The 18,688-nt window shown below is 45.0% G+C and overlaps 1 protein-coding gene across 2 annotated transcripts; it reads left to right on the top strand.

Annotated features, from left to right (window-relative positions):
- The first annotated feature begins 130 nt into the window (after nucleotides 1-130).
- esyt1b (extended synaptotagmin-like protein 1b) lies at nucleotides 131-18,451 on the top strand. 2 transcript variants are annotated; one of them, XM_053868621.1, is made up of 52 exons: nucleotides 131-871; nucleotides 1,508-1,549; nucleotides 3,689-3,823; nucleotides 3,900-3,973; nucleotides 4,048-4,120; nucleotides 4,273-4,362; nucleotides 4,496-4,551; nucleotides 4,627-4,747; nucleotides 4,816-4,992; nucleotides 6,219-6,301; nucleotides 6,434-6,482; nucleotides 6,561-6,650; nucleotides 6,713-6,808; nucleotides 7,242-7,313; nucleotides 7,379-7,465; nucleotides 7,531-7,680; nucleotides 7,889-7,993; nucleotides 8,063-8,239; nucleotides 8,316-8,401; nucleotides 8,483-8,531; nucleotides 8,643-8,732; nucleotides 8,804-8,899; nucleotides 8,977-9,048; nucleotides 9,135-9,221; nucleotides 9,290-9,436; nucleotides 9,876-9,979; nucleotides 10,049-10,244; nucleotides 10,323-10,499; nucleotides 11,257-11,339; nucleotides 12,331-12,379; nucleotides 12,447-12,536; nucleotides 12,814-12,909; nucleotides 12,998-13,069; nucleotides 13,621-13,704; nucleotides 13,901-14,047; nucleotides 14,106-14,227; nucleotides 14,327-14,420; nucleotides 14,597-14,682; nucleotides 14,773-14,869; nucleotides 14,978-15,154; nucleotides 15,233-15,315; nucleotides 15,831-15,879; nucleotides 15,942-16,031; nucleotides 16,089-16,184; nucleotides 16,261-16,332; nucleotides 16,407-16,493; nucleotides 16,752-16,898; nucleotides 16,961-17,103; nucleotides 17,416-17,547; nucleotides 17,614-17,716; nucleotides 17,776-17,825; nucleotides 18,042-18,451. In XM_053868621.1, exons 1-52 carry the CDS (start codon nucleotides 533-535, stop codon nucleotides 18,067-18,069), a joined length of 5,397 nt encoding a protein of 1,798 aa, XP_053724596.1. In that variant the 5' UTR covers nucleotides 131-532; the 3' UTR covers nucleotides 18,070-18,451. The 2 variants fall into 2 exon arrangements, with proteins under 2 accessions (XP_053724596.1, XP_053724597.1); XM_053868622.1 differs by lacking the exons at nucleotides 131-871; nucleotides 1,508-1,549 and adding an exon at nucleotides 2,461-2,822.
- The last annotated feature ends 237 nt before the right edge of the window (nucleotides 18,452-18,688 follow it).

The raw sequence follows: 18,688 nt of genomic DNA, 5'->3' as shown, positions 1-18,688 counted from the left end.
TTTCCAATCTAGTGAAATTAAGGGGACAATAAAAACTCGAGTACCAGCTAAATACTGTGTACTGATGTTTAATGTAAACACCCATTTTGCTAGTTCTATGTTCATTTAAGCGACTCGTGGGTAGCTTGAAGGCGGTTATACGACACCCAGAAAAACCGTTGAGCCCTTGCTGCTGTAGTTACGGTAGCTGCGACGACTGCACTGTGATGTCCCGTCGCAGTACGTAAAGAGTCAAGGATGCATTTTTGCTTCTGGGGGCGTGTTTCTGTTTAGATAACGGGACTCTGCCGAGCTGAGTCGCCACCGTGGAGAGGAAGAAATCTACTTCACGTCGGTAGGACAGTCGTGGCTGGACTGTAATTATGTGACTGCGTCGCAGGGATTCCAGACAGAGTAATACGGTACGACTAATTCCCGCACAAGCAAACACCGAATGCAGCCTTTCTCAAAGTAAATCGACTTTATTTACTGGTGAACGACTCGAGCGGTTGCAGTCAAACTTGTTGTAAACGCCGAGTGTTAGCTTAAAGCGATGGAGAAATCTGAGTCGAGTGGGCCGAGTAGCCGTGACGGCGAGACGAAGAACCCGGTGACCGACGGTACTTTAGTTCCTAAAGCTAAAGGAGCCAGAGCTGTCGCGGTTCTCTGGACTTTTGGGAAATGTCTGGGTGCTTTACTGCCCGTCTACCTGGCCGGGTACTACCGGGTCAGCACCAGCCTGCTTGTGTTCGGCATGATGGTGTACACCGGGTGGAAACATGCGAGAGAAGCCAAAGAGGAGCGACTCAAGTCGGCGATCCAGCTGATGGACTCGGAGCAGGAGTACACCTTCAGCAAATCCTCCAAGATCAAGCGAGACCTCCCTGCGTGGGTAAGGAAAATCCCGGCTCTCAATCCACTGATGTTGCCATCAAACTTCCGCGGTATACAAATACACTTCCCTGGAAACAAACACACTCTAATAAAATGCACCAAACTATCCAATATCTCCTTCACAAAAGCTAAAAATATAGTTGCATGCTATTGGATTCATAACTGTCATCACTAGTTGATACAATGACACCATGATCTTGTATAACAGAACCAAACATGGTCCGGTCCAGACCCACATGCTCATACTCTGCCACACCCTTCTATTAACAATTCTATTTTTAGTCAAACGACATTTGAAGTGATTGACCCAAAACCGCTTGGTTTTCAAAGCTGTCTTTGGTTGGCTGAAGATGAGAAACTGTGCGCCATTCGAGATGTGACATCACCAACCACCTGAAACACTGCATCATCATGCCTAGATCAAAATGACTTGGTCTCAGTTTGGGTGTATTAAATTGCGTTTCTCACTGGGTAGCAGTGCAGCTTCATACAGTCAGTGGTGTGAAGTTAACGGCAACAATAAAAGTGGGAATTGCAATGTTTTTCCTCTCGTAGTCATTCATGTGATTGATGTTGAATCCTATTTAAGTTCAACCCTGTTGAAGATTTTCTTTTCTCTCTCATCCACGCTCAGGTTAACTTCCCAGATGTCGAGAAAGTGGAGTGGCTAAATAAGGTAAAACATCACACTCCTTCATTTCCACTTGAACAAGTGCCCTTTGTTACATCTCTGTTAACGCACTACAAACACACACAGTCCAGTCAATGACTGGCCTCAGCTGTTGTGCAGATTGACACCAGTCCTTTCTGCCTCACGGACATGTGGCGCTTGCTTGCTTGCTGCTGCTTCCTGAAAGACCACACCCCCACAAGTGAGGCCAGTACAGTGCGGCAGAGAGCAAGCCCACTGCCAGTCTGCGTGCTCAACATTTCCATTTCACGACAGGAACACGGAAAGAGGTGGAGCTTTTCCAGCAGTCTGAACTGCACAAAGCTGCAGCCATTGTCCATTCTTTCTCTGCTAAAGCGCTGGGGAAGTTACCCAAACTAACCAAACATCCCCATGAGAGTGTTGTGTCGTGCAAAGTGAAGCCTCAATACTAGTTGCTAGAGGGAAAGATCAGCAGATTCGGTGGTGCACTCCTTCCTTTGGCCGATGACTCACTCTATAATTATGCCCATGATCACTGTGTGGCTTTTTCACGTGAAAAAAAGTTCTCTGTTTCACCAACCCTGCACTGAGGTGGTGCACAAACACAACACATTTCCTGTTTGAGTATTACTTTAATCGATCAAAAAATATCCTGAATAGCTTTTAAATTCACTTGGAAGAAGTATAAAGCAGTGTGATTATAATAATGTAATAACTAATGCCATTACTATTATCAATGTCCTGCCAGCATTAATGGCCCATCCACTAGTCCCAGAGTGCATTGCAGCAGTCATAACAACAAAACGTTAAATTACTTTCATGTTCTGCTGAAATCAAAGCCAGTGACCTTCTTGTTGTGAGGCTGCAGCACAAACCACTATTCCACCATGCAGAGGAACATTTCAGACATTCTACTCTTCTTTATCGGACTTCTGATGTCAGGTGAAGTTAGATAAACAGTCAGAAAGTAGCAAAATGGAAACTGTACTGAAGTCATATGAAGTGTTTCTAAATGCCTAGACAGGACGCTCTTACTGAAGGAATGAAAGGCGAAACTATTTCAGGGTCTCTGCGCAAAGCTTAAAGAATGAGTGAGTAATGACAAAGCACTGCAGCCACTTTTGGAGTTAGTGGAGTCGATCCAATGCATTTGTCGTTGCAAAGACTTCATCAGCAGAATGTTTCCATATTAATCCACTAGTGTCAATCAGAGGCGTTTGTGTTCTTAAGAGATTAAAAATGAAACCACATGAAGACAATTGATGAACAGAGAGGGGAGGAATCCTTGATCGAGAAGGTGAGACGTGTTCAGGGTAAAATGAGAATTACACCACTCTTTATGCTGTGTAGCAGAGGAGGATTGTTTAGAGTCAAGATTTTGTTGACCAATGTTGTCAGGCCTAATAACTAGGGGTGGCATTCGATTAAAAAGTTTAAAAAAAATTTGTGATGAATTAATCTCAATTAATCGCAGTTCAATGGTAGAACAATATTTTCCACAAGAAGCCACATTTTTCAATTTTAATGAATTTGGTATGTTACTGAATCAAATAATGGACCCATACATACATTTAAACAACAAAATATTGTTTATTTTGCATCAGTTTGACAATAGCACAATAGATCAGGATGGTGGCTATATTCAAGTTTTTATATCACCTTATTTAAAATAAAGCTCTTTTAATGTCTTGAAAATATTTGTGTAATAATTTCAAACAAACTGTTACATTAAATTAAATTAAAGTATTTTGTTGTAATTAATTAATCGCAATAATGTTATAATTAATCATAATGAACATGTTAAAGTCCCACCACTACTAATAACATATTAATAAGTATGTCAGAATGATGAATTACTGGCTAATATGCTGTTAATACACACACAAAAAAGTTGTTTATTTTTAGCTATATGTTCCCTAATGAGGTGATATTCTCTGTAATTATTATTATTATTATTATTATTATTATTATTATTATTATTATTATTATTATTATTATTATTATTATTATTATTATTATTATTATTAACGTGTTTGGGGCACTGGTGTTATTTACATCCGTCTGTCTCTCTGCTCTGTGGTATACCTGATAATAAATGAGCAGAACTGTAACCCAGTAAAATGATGACATGCGCAATGATTCCTCCGTTGCTGTCTGTGTCAGGTGCTGCAGCAAGTGTGGCCCTTTGTCGGCCAGTACTTGGAGAAGCTTCTGGTGGAGACCATTGCCCCTTCGATTCGGGCGTCCAGCACTCACCTGCAGACCCTCAGCTTCACCAAAGTGGACATGGGAGACAAGGTGGTGCTTTTGATGTCATGTTCAAGATATATAATTCACATGAACTGTCTGTGCAAGTACACGTCTGTGCTTCCAGGCCATGAAGGTTGTGGGGATCAAGGCCCACACGGAGAACGATAAGGGACAAGTCCTGTTAGATCTGTACATCAGGTGAGTCCAACCCTCGTTGAGTAGAAGGTTTCGTGAAGAATCAACATGCTTGACATTTCCCTTTTTGCTCCCAGCTATGTTGGCAACGTGGAAATCAATGTCGAGGTGAAGAGATATTTCTGCAAAGCTGGAGTCAAAGGAATACAGGTGTGTCTGTACGTAGAGCCTGGAGGTATGGAGGGATCAGGTTTCGGTCTAGCACCTCCTCTCAAATAAGGAAATTGGCAAGATATCTTTGCCCCTTTAGTGAAAACACTCTGAATTGTTTGTTTGTCTTGCTACTGCTGTTGTGCCTTCAGCTGCATGGCATGATGCGAGTGATTCTGGAGCCTCTGATAGGAGACGTGCCCATCGTGGGAGCAGTCACCATGTTTTTCATCCGCAGGCCAGTGAGTTTCATCTCCTCTCTTTTCATCGTTTCATCCGAGCAGTGTGTCTCACGCCACGTGACCTGAAACTATTGATTCTCTATCACGCCTGATTGATTTTCATGACTCAGCACATTCCACTTTCTTATCTCAGAAACTTGATATCAACTGGACGGGACTGACAAATCTGTTGGACATCCCGGGACTCAAGTGAGTGACAGAGAGCTCAACAGCAGCAACGTGTTGGAGAGAGAATAGTGACTGTGAATGCACCTCCTGTCTCAGTGTCATGTCTGACAGCATGATCATGGACGCCATTGCCTCATTTTTGGTGTTGCCCAACCGTCTGGTCGTGCCCCTGGTTCCAGACCTTCACGTTGCGCAGCTGCGCTCGCCACTGCCCAGGGTAAATCCTAAGTACACACCGGCTGCTAAAGTCAACAACACTAGACTTACCTCCTCACTGCTCCTCAGGGCGTGGTACGCATTCACCTGGTGGAGGCCCAGAAGCTTGCTGCTAAGGACAGTTACGTGAAAGGTGTAATGGCAGGTCTGTCTGACCCGTACGCCATTTTGAGAGTCGGACCTCAGACCTTCACTTCCAAACATGTTGACAACACTGACTCACCCAAGTGGGGTGAGATGTATGAGGTGAGTAACTGGGTGAATTGCGGACTCATAACGCGTTATTTAGTCAAAAGTAGTTGCTTGCAATGAGAATGTGTGAACAGACCCAGAACTCCATGAAGCAATAGGATCTTAACCGAGAGGAGGTGAAACAAAAGAGTGCACTTTTGATGCACACCAGACCTGAGCTTTCAGAGGTGCTGTGTGACACTGTGCTGCACAAATCTGAATTTGGGTTTGCAATTCAGTACCAGGGCCTCATGTCAGGCGGTCAGGGGGACACTGGGGTCTTCATGGAAAGCTTGATTTTCCCTTTATTTAAACATTAGATTTCAGACCCGCCAAGATTTTGTGGACCTTAACTGACAAAAATATGTGATTTTGCGGTAGATTTTTAAAATATTGTGGTTAAAGTTGTGATCATTTATAGTTCTTGAACGATATGATAGCAAATAAGGACATTTGCAAATGAGCTTGTAATAAACTAGTGTCAGTGTTTCACCTAAAAAAAGCTCCATAAATCAGTATTTCAGGTGCAAAGAACACAAAAAATGCATAAAAATTATAAATAAAAAATGATGTACCCTGAGTAGTTTCCAGACTGACAGTGTGTAGTGAGCACTCATTGGTTTGTTACGGAGCTCCTCATGAGGGCAGAGTCTGAGAGATAAAGGTGGGGAATGTTTTTGAGTGTGTGACCGCAGTTGTTCAGCGGCTCATTGATTGGTTGGAATTGCGTTCATAGTTGCAATCATTTTAATAATCAATAGTAAGCCAAGCGAGAGAGAAAATAAACTATAAATAACCCAAGGTATTAATGTATTAGTATTGATAAATACTCACCCTCTCAGGCTCCGCTGTCACCTCAGATAGATTTGTCCTTGCTCAGCCTGTTCTTCACCAGGCTCCTCTTCTCATCTCGATCTGCTTTGTGGCCACTCCAAGACTCCCAAGTATTAAAAGAGACGATGACTCAAGAAAACCCAAGGAGACATGATTGTTTTAGGGCTGACTGTGAAGCTTCACATTGACAGGAGTCTGTAATGATTGTGTCAAAATGTGAGTCTAAAATACTTCCGTGGTGTCTTAATGAAGTTGTTGCACCTACAGAGTGTAGAGTAACTTTATGTCTTCAGCCAGACTCATTGCTCATCTGTGTTTGATGGATAGTGTGTGTCCATATTTCTCACCCGTCCATCCTCCTCTCTGTAAGTCTCCATGTCCTTGTGTGTGTGTGTCTGGAACATCAGGTTATTGTCCATGAAGTGCCTGGTCAGGAACTGGAGGTGGAGGTCTATGACAAAGACCCAGACCAGGATGATTTCCTGGGCAGGTACAGACCAATGTTCATCTCTTTGTGCCCCAATCTAAAAAGCATACGCACCTCATCAGTCGTGTAGTTTCTGTTGGACAGAGAACCACTTGCAGCGTGAAACTGAAATGAATCACTGTTCTCTCTGCGCAGGGCGAGACTGGACCTGGGTGTTGTGAAGAAATCCATTGCTGTTGACAATGTAAGCCAACTCTGGACCTGTGAGTTGTGTTAGGAACGTTGTGTGAGTCGTGTCTTGATCGATAATATGTATCCGCAGTGGTTTAACCTGAAAGATGCTCCGTCCGGACGGGTCCATCTGAGACTGGAGTGGCTGGCTCTCCTTCCAAACACAGATCGACTGGAGCAGGTAGAGCATTACCTCTCCTTTTTACAATTGCTGTATTCATAAATCAATATTTTCCTTTCCAGGTCCTGAAGAGCAACGAGAGCTTGACTAGTAAAACTGCTGATCCGCCTTCCTCTGCCATCTTAGTGGTGTATTTGGACAAAGCTGAAGCACTTCCTGTGAGTGTCTCTCTGCCAACATCAAGTTTTGAGTTGCTTCCTGTGTGGGGTTTTACTGAGGCCAAACTGACTCTACCATCTGTCTCACATTCCACAAAGTTGTTATCACTGCCTCCAACCCTCCACAGCAGCAGTCTGAATAACTGTGGCTAAATTTATCAGCAACTGTTCAGCACAGCCTTGCCAACATGGTTGTTCTTCCCTAGGCCTAAAAAAGAGAACAATCAGTTGTTGTGGTTATGAATCATGTGCTTCCTGGTTATGTTGTCTGTTATTTGTGGGTGTTGGCATGGAAACTGTGCTCATTCTGAATCACGTGTCGCCTGAGCACCAAATATTGTCAGCCTATTTTGGCTTGTTAGGCATGTGAGTTATGCCCATATGCCTAACTGCGTATTCATGTTCCGTCCTTTTGTTGCTCATTACCTTTCAGTTAAAGAAGGGAAATAAAGAGCCCAGTCCTGTGGTGCAGTTGTCGGTGCAAGACATCACCAGAGAGAGCAAGGTATTTCGTCTCAGATGGACACTATCCACTCTGTTTTGCACTGCCTTATTGCATCTTTCTGTCAGACCTGTTACACAACAGTCAATCCAGAATGGGAAGAAGCCTTCACGTTCTTCATCCAGGACCCACGTGAACAAGACATAGACATTCAGGTACCAGCCTCTCAGATGACTCACACTGAGCACCGTTACACTTTCGCTGTGAAAACTCCCTCCAGGTGAAGGATGCGGACCGTGTGCAGACGCTGGGCAGCTTGTCCATCCCTCTGTCCCGTCTGCTGTCCACTTCCAGCCTTGCTCTTGATCAGTGGTTCCAGTTGGAAAACTCCGGACAAGCCAGTCGCATCTACATCAACACCGTTCTCAGGGTAATGGCCACTGACGTTGTCACGCTGCTGTGTGACATCACTTCATGCTGTGTAGGGAACTGTAAAGGAAAATAATCAGTGGTGAAGCCACTAACTGACTCTCTCTGACTCTTCAATCTGTTTCTTGATATCTGTAATAGTGATATAGCGATGATAGCAGTGAAGTGAAAGATAAATTCTTCTCTGTTTGTTATTTAAACTCTCTTAGGTACTGTGGTTGGATGAAGAGAAAATAACTGCGGATGTGTCCTCCACTTTGGAGTCGGTGCAGCGCCCTCAGTTGACGGCGCCGCATTCAAGCTTCGCCACAGAGGTAAAGCATTCTTTCATGTTATTCTGTACCTCTTTTCCCCAACACATCCTCACACCCAATGAACTCTAGGGCCTCCTGAGAATCCACCTCTTGGCGGGTCAGAATCTGGTGCCCAAAGACAACCTGATGGGCGGAATGGTGAAGGGCAAGAGTGATCCTTACGTGACGATCAACATCGGAGGGGAAACATTCACCAGCCAGGTCATCAAGGCCAATCTCAACCCCACCTGGAATGAGATGTACGAGGTAGGCTGCAAGCAGACGTCTGCCCTCTGTGGAAATGGAGGCCGTCCTTTTGTAAGCGGTCCTTTAAAATCGACAGGTGATTCTGACCCAACTGCCTGGTCAAGATGTCCATTTAGAGGTACTTGATAAAGACATGGACATGAAAGACGACTTCATGGGCAGGTGAGGCCACTTCCTGTCTGTACTCTGTGAAGCTGATGTGTGGTCAACCTCCACTAATGACACTACTCTCTGCATGTTTAGGCTGAAGATCAGTCTCACAGACATTATTGATTCTCAGTTCACTGACCAGGTGAGAGGAATGCTTAGATGTTAGCTGAATTATTCTCTTTCATGAAGGTGCTGCAGCTGAATTTGGACAAACTTTAACAAGCATTTTTTTTCTCTGTCCCGTTTATGTCAGTGGTACACGCTGAGTGATGTCAAGTCAGGCAGGATTCACCTGGTGCTCGAGTGGGTGCCCACATTCTCAGTGTCTGACCGACTTGATCAGGTCAGTATTCTCAAACATACAATTGAAAACAGTCATGAAATCAACTGCTTTTTTCTTTCTGTGGCACCAAGGTCCTTCAGTATCACTCCCGACAGTCCTACCAGAACAAAGCTGTCCCCTCCGCTGGGCTGCTGTTCGTCTATCTGGACCAGGCAGACAGCCTGCCGGTACGAATTCTGCCTGTCGGGTGACTGAGCGAAAAAAAATGTGTGCTTAGCTTGTGTGTCTTTGTGTCTTTGTGCAGCTTAAGAAGAGTGGAAAAGAGCCAAAAGTGGGGGCGGAAATTACCCTTGGGAAAATGTCCCACAAAACAACAGTATGATTAGTTCTTCTCTTCTCTACTTCTAGTTCTTATAGTCAGTACATTGCTCAAGTTTGGTAACCAACGTCTTCTTTCTGAAGGTGTGTGATCGCACCACGTCACCTAAATGGAATGAGGCCTTCTGCTTTCTGGTTCGTGATCCAAGAGAGGATATTCTGGTTATGAAAGTAAGAATTGATTTTGGTAACAACTTTGCTCTCACTGAAGCTTTGCATTGGGATTTGTGTTTCCTCAGTTGTCCCACAGCTGGACCTTGCCAATTGGTTCTTTGGTGGTACCAATTAAAGAGCTACTCTCAGAACCACGGCTGGTCCTGGACCAGTGGTTCCATCTGGATGGAGCGTCACCTGAGAGTCAGGTTCTTCTCAGGGCTGAACTCAAGGTGGGTCACTTTTGTTGAAGCAGATTTTCAGGTTTGATAAGGGCTGTGATAGTTGCCCTTTTTGGTTTGTGATGGGAAGATACTGTTCACCAATTCCTGGGGATGGAGTCTCTTCCCAGCGCAAGACACTCAAGTTTTGGCTCATATCTTGGTGTTACACTAATGTATCATCAGAAAATAGTTCAGTTAAGTTTTCACGTTATGCAAATATTGATGTTATTGTTACCTTTAAATGCAATTACATAACCACCCTCTGTGTCTGAGTTTTTACAAGACTTTATGCCCCACATTTCTTGAAGCTTGCCTTCCCTCATGTTAGCTTTCACAGAGACAAGAACCTGGTCTGTTGATACACCAGGTTTACATCATGGTGTTGTTGAATCAGAATTTCATTGGTTGAAACGTTCACCTTCAGAAATAAGGTCTCATTCTGTTGCAGATGCTGATTCCCCACCAATGTCCTGGAGCAAGCGAGACAGTGAAAATGGCCTCTGAGAAACCCAAAGTGGACCAACCAGAGCGAGTGGCAGACCCAACTCTGAAGTAAGACGGCTGCTGGACATCCCTCTCTATTGTACCTGTATATCAAGCCATCACTTGCTTTGATTTCAGGTCCGGTTTGATGGAGGCTCATGCTGCTCAGAACGATGACCCTCTGGATATCACACTGGCTCCTACTTCAAAGATTACACATGATCCCGCTGAACACAAAGAAGCAGCTGTTGAGGCGAGCGAAGAAAAAGAGTCATCTGTTCCAGACGTGGTGCGACCGACTCACACGTCTCCAGATATCCACTTTGCCAGTGAGGTAATGAGCCTGAGCTTCTAAAGCCTCGTAGGGTTGATGTTGAATTGAAACGTGATCTTGTGCTTTCAACTTCTCTAGGGTCTTCTGAGAATGATTCTGCTGGAGGGCCAGAATCTGGTGGCCAAAGATAACATGATGGGAGGGATGGTGAAGGGCAAGAGCGACCCCTACGTGAAGCTGACCACTGGAGAGGTCACGTTCAAAAGCAATGTGGTCAAAGAGAATCTGAATCCAGTCTGGAACGAGATGTATGAGGTGCGATCTGTGGTCTCACAGCAAGCGTTTTGCATGGTTTCTCTAAGTCCATGAGGGGCAGATATTATAAATACAGAGTTCAACTGAAAGTAAGACCAATGATTTTGGAGTTTCATAAGACTGAATTCAATTTAGTAATTATGTTAGTGGAACACGCTGCCCTTGCTCCAAGTAATTACGGCAATCTTTTTTTATGACGCACTTCGTTCTCTATTGTAAACTATGTGTTCCTCTCCAATGTCTCATCCTATTCTGCTGCTATTGAGAAGCTATTTCCACAACTGCAGTCCACCCGTGTCGGCCATGATTGTATTGAGGATGGCTTGTTGTATCAGTTAGCTTGACTTGAATAGTTGATGCTTTGCAGTCTAGCCCACCTTCGCAGCAGTCATTGGAGCTGCTCATCACACTGGGAACAGAAGAGAAGTGAGAATACACATAGACAGAGCTGTGCATGGAGCATTAAATAAGACAACAAAATGAATGAAGCTCATTTGCCTATGAAAATCCAAAGCTGCAGGGCATCATAGGAACTGTTTTAGTCACCTCAACTGAGTTTAATGAAGAGAGCGATGGGACCTCTCAAGCTGTCTTAGTTAGACAAAGCTATTGCATGTCATTAAACAGCAGTGTCAGCCAGGTAAGCTTGAGCGAAGCCAGGAATCTGTGCTTGTCACTGTATGAAGATCTAGACTCGGTTAACAGAAGGGTAGCTCATTCCCGACCCCTCCTCTAACTGTAGATTTGACTGCTCTAGATGGTGCTGAGACCTCAGCTGGGCCAGGAGGTGCAACTGGAGGTGTTTGATAAAGATATGGACAAAGACGACTTCCTTGGCAGGTGAGGAGGGGCCGGCGACACATTGTGACATATGCCGGGAGGAATTATACATTCGATATTTATCTGTATTTTGTAATCAGTAGTAGTGGAGTAAATCATGTGGAAAACAAAATATAGTACGATAGGATTTTATCTCAACGCAATTTGCATGTGTATCATGTGACACGAAGAAAAATAAAGGTCACTCCTTTGCACAGTTTCCTGTCACTGATGAAAAGCGCTTTGTTCCTCCTCTTTTCAATGACAGTGTGAGCTGCACTGCAGCTTGATGTCAAAGGAAACGCAGGAATGATCTTTCTTTGCAGCAATCGTTTGAAGTCACAGCTGTTTAGTTTACATTTTTGATGCACTTTATGTTTTTAAGATTAGTGTAATTAAATCTATTTTTCATCAAATCTGTCCTTTCAATTTTACAACAGTATTAGGGCCACATAAAGAAGAAAAAAAAATTAATCACGTAGCTTGTAACAAGACAAATATAGTAACAAAAAAAACGAATTAATTAGAACTTTAGTCTTGTAAAAAAAATGAATATACTTTTTTTCTTCTTCTTGTGGCCCTAATACTTTGTTGAATAGGTTTGTTAATATTGTGATAATTATTTTTTTATCACAATATAGTAATATATTGCATGAGCCAAGTATCATGATGCGCTGAGATTTTCGTGCCTTGTTTCATGTAACTTTTATTTATGTGAACTGACTTTCCTGTATACCCTAATTTGTCACTATTGGAGCCAGACTTCATTCAACCTGATAGTCCTTAAAAAATGTGAAAATAAAACAAAATGTCCAGGGAATGTATGAAACTAGCTAAGTAAAAAATAGAAATCTGGTTTATCATGAAATGTTTTGGATACAAATCAAACATATATTTCAGATTAAGTGTGTCTACTGTATATTAGGATTGATGTCAGTATTCATTTTGGAAGTTCTACATTATCTTCTCCTCTCATGACTAAAGCCGATCTCTTCTCTCCCCTCTTTGTCAGAGCCACTATCTCCATGTCAGACATCATCAACTCCCAGTACTCTGACCAGGTGTGTGTACCTCAGCTTCCTGTGTAACGTTGTCACAGCAGAAGTTCTAATCCCATCTGTCCTGCAGTGGTACTCCCTAAGAGACGTCAAGTCGGGCCGCGTCCGTCTGATTCTGGAGTGGGTCCCGACTCTCTCTCATAACGGCACACTGGACCAAGTGAGAGCTCTTTTCTCATGATCGCACAGCTTCATAACAACCTTTGGGTCGGTGTTGTTGACATTCACTGAGCCGACCTGTGTTCAAAACTCTGGCTCACTTGTTCACTGTGCTTGTTTGGTCTTGTGCTTCCAGCCTCTGGCTATTGCTGTGTGCTGTGTGTTTTCTCTTTTCACAGTGACGTGAGCATCGCGTGTGCACATATGAATTTATTTTCCCAGCTGTGGATGCGTTTCATGCGATGCTAACAAGGCTAGTGCTTATGTATTTTCCGTAGGTGATGCAAATGCAGGCTCTGCAGTTGTACCACAACAAGACAGTTCCATCTGCAGCCCTGCTCTTTGTCTATCTGGACCGAGCTCACTCTTTGCCTGTGAGTGCTTCTTACAAGAACACAAAAATCATGACAAAATTGGTCATAATTAAGAATAGATGACAGTGTTTTGTCTTTTCGTCTCCAGTTTAAGAAAAGTGGCAAGGAGCCAAAAGCAGCTGCTGAACTGGTCTTAGGGAACACAACCTGCAAAACAAAGGTTTGTAAACCCTTCAGGTACACGGCCTTGAAAATGTATTGTTTTATGTAGGACACTCTGTGGTTTGCTCTTCTTCTGGAGGATCCTTCAGAGGCATGCCTGAAATGCTGTGAACCTCAGAGAGCTAACGTCCTCGGGCTCGCACGAGTAGCATAGCAGCTGAATGACGCTGATGAAACGCGAGGGGGGCTTTATAGGAGCTGGGTTGGTGAATTGGAGCTCTCTTGAAAGCCAAAAAGATGCTTGAAAGAGGCTTCTCTCAGTCAGAGTGGTGAGCCCTCTAGTGTCTGAGGCGAACGCTGGCACCTATTTCAGCATTTGGGAACTTAGTTGGTTATAAAGGTCGTGGTTTTGTCTGGGGTTCAAACTGAAATAACTTTATGGAGCTCTCGATTGATTTTGGGTGAGAGGATGTTGTGTCATAATTCTGACCTGTTGCTAGGTTTGGTAGCAAGCCCTTAATATGAAAAACATAATGAGCACAAAGGTGGTGGTAATGATGAAAAAAATGCCAGCTAACAATAGTTTCAATAAAGATTTTTCCTCCACAGGTGTGTGATCGCTCCAGAGCCCCGGAGTGGAAGGAGGGATTCTACTTCTTGGTTCGTGATCCTGCAGAGATGCTCATCGTGAAGGTGAATTCTGGGAATTTTTTCGGGGTGTTTTACCTTGTCTGTTAGTGTGAAGTGGATCGTGAGTCTGTGAGTTGTGTATGAAGTTGGGATATGCAGCGTTCTGTCCCTGGTTGGCTGTCATGCCTGGAAAACTTGGAAAGTCTTGAAAATTTCATACTCTCATAATTCGAAAGCGTCTCCGGCTTCGTCTCTGCAGCTGTCCAGTGCGTGGGACCAGCCGATGGGATCCCTGGTGCTCCCAGTGAGGCAGCTTCTCTCAGAGCCAGAGCTGGTCCTGGATCAGTGGATGCCACTGGATGGAGCCCTGGCTGAGAGTCAGGTTCTCCTGAGGGCTGAACTGAAGGTGGGTAGCACCACACATGCGCGTTGAGTGCAGCCCAGTGAGGATGACTTGTGGACAGGTTTTAAGCTCTAGGATGACTGAAGTCCCTCAATCTTCTGGCTCCAAAAAAGAGGAGCTTCAGGATCCAAGAATCTCATCCAGCATTGAGCAGGAAGAAAGTTCAGATCTTCCTCCAGAGGAGTATGTTGTTTTTTTGAAACCTCAAAATCAAACTGAATGTTTCCAGATGATTGGTGTGTCAGAGTCCATCAGAGAGGCCATAACAAGGTTTCCTTTCAGGCCGGTCCAGTTAAAGCAGTCAGCTGACGTGGAACCAGCTGTTCCTCTGGCTCCATCTCCCGCTCACGAGGTTCCTGATCCAGTCCCTGTGAAAGTATGTCATGAGATTTCTAATCATTTCACAATCAGAATGACTTTCATTGCTGGGGAGGGAAATTGCAGGTCCAACTGAATACATGAGATAAGTTGTAATGAACAGCAGCTACAAATACACAAGCCACTCAAAAGCCCAAAATCCAATGGTTCCAACGTGTATTTTATTGTTTTCAGTTGGAAGCTGGACCGGCGGATCACGAGGAGCCAACAGGGACCACAGCCAAAGCAGACTTTACACCAAAGACGCAGGAAACGGAAGGGTGAGACGCACTCTGTGGAGATTCAGTTTAAGATGAACAGGAATTCATTTGAGACCTGTTTCGTGTCGCCTCAACTGTGTGCTTGTACAGTGCCAATCTGGCAAACCTGGTCCACGCCACAGTGACGGGTCTTCCTGAACGAGAGCTCCCACGTCACGCCAGCCCCGCACAAGATTTCGGTTCAGAGGTGTGGTTTTTCAATGCACAGATAATGACTCTGATGAGTCCATTTTTATTGTTTTTGCTACCAAGTTATTGACAGAGTTTCAGCCCAGTTTCGATCTTCCACCTGTAGGGGGTGCTGAGGATTCACCTGCTGGAGGCTCAGAGCCTCGTTGCTAAGGACAACCTGATGGGCGGCATGGTGAAGGGCAAGAGCGACCCCTATGTCAAAGTCAACATTGGTACGGCCGTGTTTAAGAGCCAAGTCATCAAGGAGAATCTGAACCCGACTTGGAATGAGATGTATGAGGTAAAGCAGTGCAACTTCAGGGTGAAGCTGTGCTCCAGAATATCAGAAATTGGATCTCATTTTCAATATTTTCCTCAGCTGGTACTCAGTGAACCGACCGTGGCTGATATTCTTTTCGAAGCCTACGATAAAGACTTGGACTCTGACGACTTCCTGGGACGGTGAGTTGCCTTTTATCTGCCCCCCCCCCCACATACTAGTCAGACCCAAACACATGAAACTCACCGCAGCCAGTGAGACGTTGGAAACTGTGTTTAATAGTAGGTAGGGGAAGAGAGGTATTTAAGGAAGCCATTTTGTATTGTTTGGAGAGGAAACCCGTGTGTTTTTTCTGTTTTTGGAAAGCTGACTCCCTTGTTTTAGTGGAACTCTGTCCAATTTTCCAATTTTGTAAATAGCCTATTTGCTGCATTTTTTCCACTTTTTTGTAAATAGCTTCGATGATCACTGCACTTTTGGGAGAAGACCACAATAAATTGCACCTTTTTCTGAATTTTTTTGACTACGCCGTCATTTTTTTTGGAGTGTGGACTAGAACCCCGCGACACTTAAAGATTCTTAATCTTAATCTTAATCTGATGTTTTAATATCTGTAGAAACCAGTTTAAAATGTAAAGTAAACTCTGTCCACACCGGAGGTTGAAGTCAAGTGAAGTCCAAAGCACTTGCTTTGCAGGTTCTCTGTGAAACTGAAGGAGGTCATCCGACAGCAGTACATGGACCAGGTGAGTTTACAGTAGCATGGCCGTCTCTGGAAAAGAGGGCTGAAGTCTTGGAAACCTTGCAGTGGTTCACTCTGAACGATGTGAAGTCCGGCCGTGTCCATCTGATCCTGGAGTGGGTCCCGACAGTGTCACGGACGCTCAGACTGGAACAGGTATCGGCCCAACATTTCTCACCGTGGTGCAGGATGCTGAGCCAAGTCCCCTCGTAGGTCCTCCAGCTCCAGTCGCTGCAGTCGTTCAGGAACAAAACTGTCCCCAGCGCCGCCTTGCTCTTCGTGCACCTTGACAGAGCACACTCACTGCCGGTTAGTTCTCTGCCTTCAAGTCACCCACCCACAGAAAAACTTTGAGAGCAAAGTGCTTTTCTTTCTCCACCGTCAGTTTAAGAAGAGTGGAAAGGAACCCAAAGCCTGCGCTGAGCTGGTCCTGGACGACACCAGCTACAAAAGCAAAGTGAGGCGCCTGATGGGAGCGTTTAAACTCTGCAGGAGTGACGCAGGCTGAATACACTCTCTGTTCATTTATAGATGTGCGATCGCAGCAGAAATCCAGAGTGGAGCGAGGCCTTCTGCTTCCGTGTGAGAGACCCGGAGCGTCAGATGCTCATCGTGAAAGTGAGTTTTCATTTGCTGTGAGGTTCAGAACAATGTCAAAATCATTGGTCTCAGGTTCACTTGGAATCGGGATCCCAGCTAGATGTAGACCATATGATGATATTGGTGAGCAGAATCTTAAATGTCACGCCTCAGTAACACCAACATTTGTATGGCCTTGCTTCATTCTCCTCAAACATGACTCCCAGACTCATTTATGGACAGAAGGATCCGTAATGTTGAGCATGAATGAGCCTTGACTGTAGTGCCTGTTTGCAGCTCTCCAGCGGCTGGGACCAGCCAGTGGGGTCACTGGTGGTTTCTCTGAGGGAAGTTCTGCGTGAACCTGGCCTGACTCAGGATCAGTGGTATGACCTGGACGGGGCCTCCCCTGAGAGCCAGATCCTGCTGAGGGCGGAGCTCAAGGTGAGTGGTTCGCAGACACACCAAGGACATGGAAAGCTATTTTACAGCGGTTGTTTCCCCAGATTTTGGAATCCAAAATGGTGGAGCTGATCAGCAGTGGGACTCTCCCGTGTGCTGGCTATGGATCTGGAAACGGGCAGGTGAAGCTGTCGCTGTCTTGTGCTGCGCAGGAGGAGAAGCTCGTGGTTGTTGTCCATGGCTGCAGGTGGGCTGGTCTCCAAATATTTGTGCGTAAACACTGCGTGACTGAGAAGCTGCCAGGTTTCTGGGCTGCTGGAGTCGACGCTTGAACTAAATATTGTTGCAGAAAAGAGCTCAGGAAAGCACTTTATCTAACTTTGACGCTTATTTTTTATTTATTCATTAACAAGCCTTAGCTGAATGAAGTATTCACAGGTTTATGGTTCCCTCTGCTGGTCGTGGCATTATTTTACGCCGTGTTTCTGATTTTTCCTTGAGTGAATTGAACAGATGAATCAGTCTGTGGAACCTGCTGAGCATGTGTGATGGTGTGCAGGGGTCTGGTGTCTCAGGGTAAAGACGGGGTGGACAGCTACGTGTCCCTCACGTTGCTCCCGGACAAGAGCAAGTCCGCCAAGAGGAAGACGGCGGTGAAGAAACGAGACTTGAGCCCCGAATTCAACGAGAGGTAGCCGACCGTCGGGAAGCTTCCGGTCTCAGGTCTGACTTTGTTTCTCTGTCTGCAACACGGAAGGTTTGAGTTCCAAGTGCCCTCCGGCGAGCTGCGCTTCCGACAGCTGAGTGTGTCGGTGAAGAACGACGGAGCCTCCTTCAGGAAGCGGGACGTGGTTGGACAGGTCAGTTCAATGATGCTGCGGGTTTTGTCTGGTGCGGCTCACGCTCCGTGTCTCACCAGGTGCAGATTGAGTTGGGCCAGTTGGACCTCAGTGCAGGCGTCACCCAGTGGTAAGTGCTTGGTCCATGCCGAGTCTGTCTTTAAAACTCTGGAAGCTCTGGTGAAAGAGTCTAAGTCATCCACTCTGTGAGGCTTTCCAGGACCTTCAGTGAGGACCAGGTTGGATTGTGGGGATTATCAGAGCACTTCATCCAGATTGACCATTTCTGTTCTCAACATGTGTTTGAATGAAGCCTTGGGGTCACCAGTGCTGTGCTCTGTTCCAGGTTCGACCTCGAAGATGAGGCAGATTAGCAGTCCCAGAAGGGACGATGTCATCGGTACAAACGCCTTCGACGATCACTGCGAGTCACACTGACGCGTTCCACTGTGCACGAGTGTAGCCACACACGCCTTTGCCCCCATGACCCCGCCCCCTCGCTGCTTGGACGTGATGATGCTCTCTCTGCTCAGGCAAGATGAAGAACATGTGAAGATATATATTAGACAAGAAGGTTTTCGCTTCTGCAGAATCTGGTTTTAATGGACCTTAATGCCATGTCAGTATTATCAACCTTTTTTTTTATCTCTGGTGTGATTTGTGTTTGTTGCAACAGCTTAATCTGTATATTTGAAGAAGTGACTGATCGATGGAGCCACACGACAGAAAGATAGTGGCAGGAATAAAAACACATCTTTGAACTTCTGTCCCGTGTGTGTGTGTTCTGATGGAGGTTAGCCATGTGTTTGGATGGTCCTCACAAAGGTTGGAGTACAAACGTGTGTATTGACTTCGAACAAAACACCTGTGCGTACTAGCTTGCTTCAGCCACTGTACCTATGTTTGTGCAATACATTTCTTCATTCTTTCTATCTATAAAAGATAGTTGTTTTTTTTCAGAATTTGAAACACTGTGGATCGCAATAAGATCAA

Source organism: Synchiropus splendidus, chromosome 6 (genome assembly GCF_027744825.2).
Source record: "Synchiropus splendidus isolate RoL2022-P1 chromosome 6, RoL_Sspl_1.0, whole genome shotgun sequence".
Lineage (NCBI taxonomy): Eukaryota > Metazoa > Chordata > Actinopteri > Syngnathiformes > Callionymidae > Synchiropus > Synchiropus splendidus.
The sequence above is the reverse complement of the archived record's forward strand: the minus strand, read 5'-3'. Positions and strand labels throughout refer to the sequence as shown.